The 9,028-nt window shown below is 43.9% G+C and overlaps 1 protein-coding gene across 1 annotated transcript in view; it reads right to left on the bottom strand.

Annotated features, from left to right (window-relative positions):
* Positions 1-231: 231 nt before the first annotated feature.
* lama2 (laminin, alpha 2) overlaps positions 232-9,028 on the bottom strand; it is a gene marked incomplete at its 5' end in the record, with an annotated part of 265,649 nt that continues 256,852 nt past the window's right edge. The window contains 10 exon segments of the mRNA XM_083643211.1: positions 232-707; positions 847-1,066; positions 1,262-1,392; positions 2,314-2,445; positions 3,311-3,389; positions 4,512-4,589; positions 4,696-4,776; positions 5,767-5,862; positions 6,222-6,315; positions 6,660-6,772. Of these exon segments, the coding sequence (XP_083499337.1) occupies positions 547-707; positions 847-1,066; positions 1,262-1,392; positions 2,314-2,445; positions 3,311-3,389; positions 4,512-4,589; positions 4,696-4,776; positions 5,767-5,862; positions 6,222-6,315; positions 6,660-6,772 (1,185 nt within the window). The 3' untranslated portion in view covers positions 232-546.

Below are 9,028 nucleotides of genomic sequence, written 5' to 3'. Positions count from 1 at the left end.
GTTTTATGTTTGTGGTTTTTTACATTTGTGGGATGTTGTTACATTGGCAGGTCTAACACTCTGTTGAACACAGTGTTCGGCAGCCACTAGCAACTGACAGTGTGAGAGTAATTTCAAGACCCCCCGCCCACCCCTCTAATGTGGTTTTTCCCCCCAACTTTTAAAACTGCACCACGCAACTTGGCACATTGGCGGCCCCAAATGGCAGCGAGAGATAATGTGTAAACTCTTATAGCATCAGGTGGAGGTGGTTAACAGGTTTCCTCAAACCCAACAGCAACATTTCATTTGGCCAAATAGGATGAATCCACAGCGTCCAGCCCACTTTGTGTTAAGGCTGATAAGACAGGCTTATTTTTATTTATTTATTTTTGACATAGAAATCTTGCCTAGTGCAGCTTTAAAGGCCGGGGAAATTGACAAAATAAATGTTCTTATACTTTGCAGGCCTGTGCAGTAATCCTGGGCAACTGTAAATTGCAGCCATACTCCACAGGGAGATATAAGGGTTAGGGTTAGGGTTTGAGTAGGAAATGAGCTGTTCAGTTAGGCAGCTGCAGCGGGGCAGGAGAGAGGCTGGACTCCTTTAATCTCCAGGGCCTTGTTGAACTGCACCTCCATGGTCTTAGAGGCCTTCATGATCTTCAGGTTCCGGATGCAGCCTCTGAAGGAAACGCTGGTGGAGAGAGCTACCTGACGAACTCCATCTAGCGAGAGAGAGAAAAACATACTTATCAAAGCTACATGCACACACAGATATGCAAGTGTAAATATGAGATTTTTGAATATATTGTGATATTTGATATTATGGAATATCGTGCCAGGCCCAGTCAGAACAGGCCCTACCAGGATATCCTCCGATGTAGATGGGGTCGTTGGTGTCACAGGTGCTGGAGCGCGCGTTGGGACTCTCCGCTTGGCTCTTCTTGCCGTCAATCAGCAACTCCACCCGGTGCCGCAGCTTGTGGGCAGTGAGCGAGTGCCACTGGCCGTCACAGAAGCCCGCCCCTTCGGGCTGGTGCTCTGCTGTGATTCGCCCGGCTCCGTTGTCAACGTGGAACAGGAGCTGTGGGTGGATGGGATAAGGTTAAAGCAATAAATGAAAGGAAATAAGTTGTTTGAGATGTGATCATAAAAGTAAATTTACTTTTTCAACATGAAATAGCTTGTAGATGGTAGCGTGTAGTTTGTGGCTTGTAGCTAGGAGAGAAAATTCTATCCCTCCACTGAATTGTGTGTGTGTTTCTGGGTGTGTGTGTACCTTGCCCTGGTTGATCTCCAGTCCCAGTCCATCATTAACTTGATTACTGATGGCCAAAAGCACTCCATTGGTTCTGCTGGTTCTGAACTCCAACTCTATCGACACATCAAGACCCACCCTGTAGGAAGCAACTAGAGAGAGACACACACACATCTGTTTTCAATCATATTTACAAATTTGGGGACTTCAGTGAATTCCGAATCACAACCTATTTAGATGGATGGCTCTGGGTTAAGCTAGCCTGTAGCTTGACATGGCTACCACAGGATGTTAGCAAGTTTCACCTAGTTACATTTACATGATTCAGGTGATTTCTCACTGGAAGAACAGTCCCACCAAGAAACAACATTTTAACTATACAGTATTAAGCTGTACTCAGTCTGTACACACTTCCTCACTCTACATACAGTATCTGTATCATGTACCCACCAACAAACAAAACAGCCTTCATTTTGACGTCAACTACACACCTGTAAAGTTTCATGACAGCAACTTGCACGGTTTTGATGCTATCACGTTTGCAAACTCTGTCCACAGACAGAGAGACAGAGAGACAGACACCTGGCAAAGTACTAAAACCACTTCTGTCGGGAAGTTGTAGCTTCCGCTTATTATGTGCTGGATTCTTTAAATTGGAACTCGCCACAGGTGATTGGTCAGAATCACAGAGATGTCTTTCAAACTTTGGGGCAGGCAAAGTAAGGCAGCCGATCAAGTACTTAGCAGTCGAACAACACATGTATGACATCACCGATGACATCACAACTGCACTTATGACATCATCGATGTCAGTCAGTATGAGAGGGCCTTTTCTACAACTTCTGTGGTAGTTCCCGCTACAATAAGTGTCTCTAGGACCACATTGTGCCATGATGGCACACACACAAGGTAAAAACAACAAAACAGCCATTGCTGTCGCGGTTGGTAAATATACAATTCTGCATCATCTTCAGTCCAGCAGTGAGGGTGACACTGAACCAGCTACAGGGACAATCTACAGATACGTGGTTTGGATGTGCTGGAGCCCAGCCTCGCATCTCCATGTATCTCACCTGCTTTGAGGAAGCCGGTGCCGGCGAAATAGGTTCCCGTCTCTGTGGCAACGAAGCATCTTCCTACCATGTGACTGGAGGTAGGCGCAGCCATGTCCAGTTTAAAGTCCTCAATCATGGCCTCAGAGCGACCTAGAGAGAGAGAAATCAATAGAAAACAGAAATCATAACCCCTTTTACAGCTATAACTGTATTTCCGCAAGAGACAAACAAAAGATTAACAAATTCACAACTAAGTTTTAGCTTTCATAATAGCTAGTGCTTCAGCAACACACGGACGTACGGTACAGTACTCTATTCTAATATACCCAATGCTTCAGCAACACATCTAATATAGGCTACACAATCTGGAACTAGAGATGGGATCACACCAGCCCCAACGCCCACAACTTCAAACCAATGCAATGAGGGCCAAGGGTGTAAAGTGGGCGGGGCAATATGAGGGGGGCTGGCAGACAGAGAGACAGACAGACAGACAGACAGACATATAAACACCTTGACAAAGTACTTAAAATGGCTTCTGTGGTAGTTCCTGCAACAATAGGTGTCTCCGGGACCACATGATGACACACACAAGCCCTGTACAAAACCGGTCCCTATTACAGAAATAGTGGACTATATAGTGTGTTGCCCATTTTGTACTAGTGTCCCAATTCTCAACTGTTAATTTGGTTCACTATATAGTCCGCTATAAAATACCCACAATGCACTGCAATTTCTAGTGAACAGAGAATGTACCCTACATTTTCTCCCATATACCACAATGCAATGCGGTCATGTTTACCAAGAGTTAGGTAGTGTCCGAAACTCGTTTGATCGTTTCTCATCTAGTTGACTATATGATCAACACTACATGGGGAATAGTGAGTGAGTGAATGAGTGAAGCATGTCGAACATGGCAACAGATTCACAAGGTGAAAACAGTACCAGCGTCGCTGTCACGGCTGGTAACAATGTAACATGACATCCAAATAAGTAACATAGTACAAATACAAACCTGCAGAGCCTGCCTTACTGCTCACAGGACCTCCCACCATCTTAAAGTTGCGGATACACCCATTGATACTATAAAGAATCTGGATAGAGAGAGAGAGAAGTTCAACAATCTCCCCAGTCCCCAAAAAGTTCCCTATCTCTGCAGTCTAGTCGATCTCTGCAGTCTACAGTAGTCTCTATCTCTGTAGTCTAGTCTATCTCTGCAGTCTACAGTAGTCTCTATCTCTGTAGTCCACAGTAGTCTCTATCTCTGTAGTCTACAGTCGTCTCTATCTCTGCAGTCTACAGTAGTCTCTATCTCTGTAGTCTAGTCTATCTCTGCAGTCTACAGTAGTCTCTATCTCTGTAGTCTAGTCTATCTCTGCAGTCTACAGTAGTCTCTATCTCTGTAGTCTAGTCTATCTCTGTACTCCACAGTAGTCTCTATCTCTGTAGTCCACAGTAGTCTCTATCTCTGTAGTCTAGTCGTCTCTATCTCTGCAGTCTAGTCTATCTCTGCAGTCTACAGTAGTCTCTATCTCTGCAGTCTAGTCTGCAGTCTAGTCTATCTCTGCAGTCTATAGTAGTCTCTATATCTGTAGTCTCTATCTCTGCAGTCTATAGTAGTCTCTATATCTGTAGTCTCTATCTCTGTAGTCTACAGTAGTCTCTATCTCTGCAGTCCACAGTAGTCTCTATCTCTGTAGTCTACAGTAGTCTCTATCTCTGTAGTCTACAGTAGTCTCTATCTCTGTAGTCTACAGTAGTCTCTATCTCTGTAGTCTAGTCTATCTCTGCAGTCTACAGTAGTCTCTATCTCTGCAGTCTAGTCTATCTCTGTAGTCTACAGTAGTCTCTATCTCTGTAGTCTACAGTAGTCTCTATCTCTGTAGTCTAGTCTATCTCTGTAGTCTACAGTAGTCTCTATCTCTGTAGTCTAGTCTATCTCTGTAGTCTACAGTAGTCTCTATCTCTGTAGTCTAGTCTATCTCTGTAGTCTACAGTAGTCTCTATCTCTGCAGTCTAGTCTATCTCTGTAGTCCACAGTAGTCTCTATCTCTGCAGTTTTAAGTAGTCTCTATCTCTGCTGTCTAGTCTATCTCTGCTGTCTAGCCTATCTCTGTAGTCTGTGTGTGTGTGTGTGTGTGTGTGTGTGTGTGTGTGTGTGTGTGTGTGTGTGTGTGTGTGTGTGTGCGAGTGTATGTGTGTGTGTGTGTGTTTACCGGCCCTATCCTCCTGGTGGTATAGTTTTGTGGTAATCCACCGACGTACACCACTCCCACCACATCTAGCAAGTCAGCCTGGAGAGGAGAGCAGCTCGTTTACAAAATATAACTTTCTAATGCAAACGGGTTTAACGACACTCATAAGGGAGAAAAAATGTAGAGGAAAGATAATTCAATTTACCTTCTTAGGACTAACGATGTGTTTATTGTAGTTTCCATCAACCGTCAGCCAAGCTCTCTGCTTGGTACGAGTCATACGGATCTGAGAGGAAAGAGAGAGAGAGGATGGAGTGAGAGAAGAGTACAATCACTTTACAGTATTGACAGCCTCTACTTGTTCTATGGACATAAACCATAAACCACGACAAATGCTGCCTTCAGGTGCCATTGGAAATATCAGAATTAGGATCTGAGGGTGAATTCCACTGGAAAAGTCTAGATTTTCTATGATACCCGAGTTGCTGAGATGTGACATTTAGGGGGAAGAGAATGGAAGCCAATAACTGATGGTAATGTACACAGCAACGTCCGGCTAATAATATCATGAAAATATCTGCTGCTGCAACACAAACTAGCTCCGTGCCACTTGATTTACAAAATTTACAAAGTAAAACAACAGCCACCTATAATTGGTGGCTGTTGTTTTACTTTGTAAATTTTTGTTACCGTCAGGGTTGGGAGGGTTACTTTAAAACCTGTTAAAAATTGTAATCAGTAAGGCAATCAAAGTATCACAATATAAAAGTAAACAAATATGTTTTTTTTTATAGTTTCATCTCCACAGTTTCCAATATACTAGTACCAGAACCAGAAGATGTGACATAATCTTTTAACCTACTGGCCTGCCCTACAGTAAATTAATGAGTGACTGAATGAGTGAGTGAGTGAGTGAGTGAGTGAGTGAGTGAGCGAGCGAGCGAGTGACTGAATGAGTGAGTGAGTGAGTGACTGAGTGAGTGAGTGACTGAATGAGTGAGTGAGTGAGTGAGTGAGTGACTGACTGAGTGAGTGAGTGACTGAATGAGTGAGTGAATGAGTGAGTGAGTGAGTGAGTGAGTGAATGAGTGAGTGAGTGACTGAATGAGTGAGTGAGTGAATGAGTGAGTGAGTGAGTGAGTGAATGAGTGAGTGAGTGAATGAGTGAGTGAGTGAGTGAGTGAGTGAGTGAGTGAATGAGTGAGTGAGTGACTGAATGAGTGAGTGAGTGAATGAGTGAGTGAGTGAGTGAGTGAGTGAGTGAGCGCTGTCCCACCTTGTGCCAGTTCCCGTCGTTGATGGAGAAGGGGACGCAGCCGGACGTGTTGCCATTGCCGAGATCATAGCCCAGACACACCTGGCCTTCCTTTATCTACAGGTAGAGGGAGACAGAGAGGGATGGAGGGAGGAAGGGCTTTACATTACCTTCAACCAGATCCTGGCTCGGTGGAATGGAGAGGTACAAGAGAGATGGACTGAGAGAGAGAACAACTAGTAGAGCTTCTGCACAGTCCCAGGCATAGAGCCAAGATGGAAACAGAGGGAAAGCCAGACACCAAATGAGACTCCTCACTGTTACAACTCCTCAATGTTAAAATCAACTAATTTTATTATTATTATTATTTTTTGTCTGTTCTTATTGAAGGTGTCCTGTATTCCGACGATAAATGCTCCATCTTCGTTATAGAGTCAACAGTCAAGGCAAAAAGACACAAAGAGAGAAACTGATACCTGCATGGTAACAAAGTCAGCGTGGTTGACTCTTGCCATGTAGAGAACCAGCCCAGACACCTCCTTAGTTCTCAGCTCAAACTCCAATATTAGCCTGAGACACAAACAAGCACACACACACACACACACACACACACACACACACACACACACACACACACACACACACACACACACACACACACACACACACACACACACACAATGTCCTTGAATATAAATAAAGTGGCAATCACTGATATGAATGAATTAAAAAGATTTTCCCATCCATATGGTCCCATTACTTTAATGACCTGTATTTAACACAACAAGGAATATGCATCTTCCCAGTGATTTGGAGGACAAATTCAAAGTCATTGGCGTTTTTGCTCAGTAAGATGCTTGACTATTTGCTCCCTGGTTGAGAGAACAGGAAGTGTGCAGCCAGTGGTTTCCTACTTTTCTCTGACTTTGGTGTCGTCGAAGGCGAAGCTCATGTGGCTGTTCCTGGTCAGTCCAAACTGATAGGCCTTCTCCAGCACTGCTGGGGCCACGGCTGAGCCACACGAATCCTAGGGATTGGACAAGACAGATGTCAATCAATGTGGTAGGGTTTCTCCAGCACTGCTGGGGCACTTCTTATCCACAGGAACTGTAAGAACTGGACAACACACGGCAATCAACAGTCATAGTCTTTCATATAAAGCAGGTGAATGGAGTTTCTTAAGATCATACAAGGCAACTTAAAATGACATGGAATATGAAATCCAGGTATATTTTATAAACTATAAAACACATGTAAATGTCACTTCATTGTAATACTACTTCCCTACAGAGTGCAGTTCCACCGATGACCAGAAGGTGTCAGAGTTGTAAGACACAGAGCCTCTCTCCTTTCCATGACTCCTCTCGTCTCCTTTTTTACCCCGTTTCTCCTCTTCCTTCTCCTCCTCTTCTCTGTTCTATTTCTTTCCTTTTCTCCTCTCCCTGCTACATGCCTCCTCTCCTCCCTTCCACGAGTTTCATGAATCTGACATCTCTTTGCAAGTTCAAAACAAAGCTAATTTCTAAGGCGAAGTGGATATAAAGTTCTGTAAGTTTGCATAATATAGATGTTTCAACTTTGCAACATGAACATTCTAAATGGAACCTAGCTTTCCTTCCTTTCCTGTTGCAGTGTTTGCTAAGACAATAGCTGACAGGAAATAAACTAGGGTCCAAACTGTTCAGTAGCAACATCATTCCAGTGAAACGGTCTATAGGAGATCAGAATGCTAAATATCTATATCAGTCAGTAATATAAATGGGAGCTGGGGTCTGTTTGTCTGTCTGTCCCACTGATGACATCATCAGCGATGTCATAAATCCCACTGCTAACATCATCAGTGATGTCATAAATCCCACTGATGATGTCAACAATGTGACCACACTTGTCATGTTTCGCTGCATGCTCTGTGTGTTTTATTCATTTTAGGTTTTACTAACCTTTTGTACTATTAATTTTTTGGTTCTATTAATTGTGTGTGTTTTAATCATTTTTGGTTTTACTAATCTTTCGTATTATTAATCTTTTTTGTACTATTAATCTTTTTTCTCCTTCATGATTACATCAACCTGCCATGGGACTACAGGTGGAAACTAGCCCTTGGGCTATAACCTGACATGTTTACTGTACGGCTGTACTGTTCATTAACGTGTAATGTCCCACTCTTTAAATAAATGAATCTGAATCTGAATCTGAATCATCAGTGATGTCATAAATCCCACTCATGACATCATCAGTGATATCATAAATCCCACTGATGACATCATCAGTGATGTCATAAATTCACTTACACAGTGAGTGAAGTCATCAGAGACTGGGGGAGAGGGTGAGAGAGGAGAGGGCGAGAGACTGAGGGAGAGGGAGAGAGAGAGGGGGGCAGAGTCTGAGAGAGAGAGAGAGAGAGGGAGAGAGAGACATTGTGCACATGCCAATAGGGCAGGCAAGGCCACACAGCAGCCGAGCTGCAGGCAAGGCCACACAGCAGCCGAGCTGCAGGCAAGGCCGCGCAGCAGCCGAGCTGCAGGGCCAGCTCGGCGAGATGTAGGAATCGAGCGCGCGTATCGCGCGAGATGCCTAGTTTGAGAAAAGGCGCAATGATCCCAGTAAGTTACAGCATGTGTGGTGATAAAAGATTTGAACAAATTTCATTGCTGCCTAATCGTCTACTTCTCAAATACAGTGTCACCAGTTACTGTCTGCCAGAGATGATTTTATTTTCTGACTGTTACCAATCCAATGAAAAGACAGTTTCTCTACATTGATTTAATCAGCAAAGTATCACATGACATGATTATTATGAATGCAGTGGCCAGAAGGTGTCAGTGTTGTAACATTCATGAAGCCACTTAGTTTAACTACACTCTGCTCCGCTTTTCTTTACTCCTCTCATTTTCTCTCTTCTTCCCTTCCCCTCCTCTGCTCTTCCCCATATCTCTACCTCTACCTATCTCTCCATCCTCTCCTCTCTACCTCTACCTATCTCTCCATCCTCTCCTCTCTACCTCTACCTATCTCTCCTTCTCTTCTCCTCCTCTCTTCTTTCCTCCCATCTCCTACTCGCTGCTCTCATCTATTCTCTATCTAGATTCTTTCCTCCTCTCCTGCCAAGTCCTCCTGCTTTCCTTTCTTCTGCTCTACGACTCCTCTTATAGGGCTTTTCCGTTGGCACTTTTGGCTGTGTTGAGCCGAGCTGCTCTGTTTGCCTTTCTCCGGAGTCGGGCCAAAGCCTAAGAGGTTTGGCCTACGAGATGTCACTCAATTAAATCAGTCGCTCGCTCTTTCT

The sequence above is a fragment of the Poromitra crassiceps genome (genome assembly GCF_964638095.1).
Source record: "Poromitra crassiceps genome assembly, chromosome: 9".
Lineage (NCBI taxonomy): Eukaryota > Metazoa > Chordata > Actinopteri > Beryciformes > Melamphaidae > Poromitra > Poromitra crassiceps.
The sequence above is the reverse complement of the archived record's forward strand: the minus strand, read 5'-3'. Positions and strand labels throughout refer to the sequence as shown.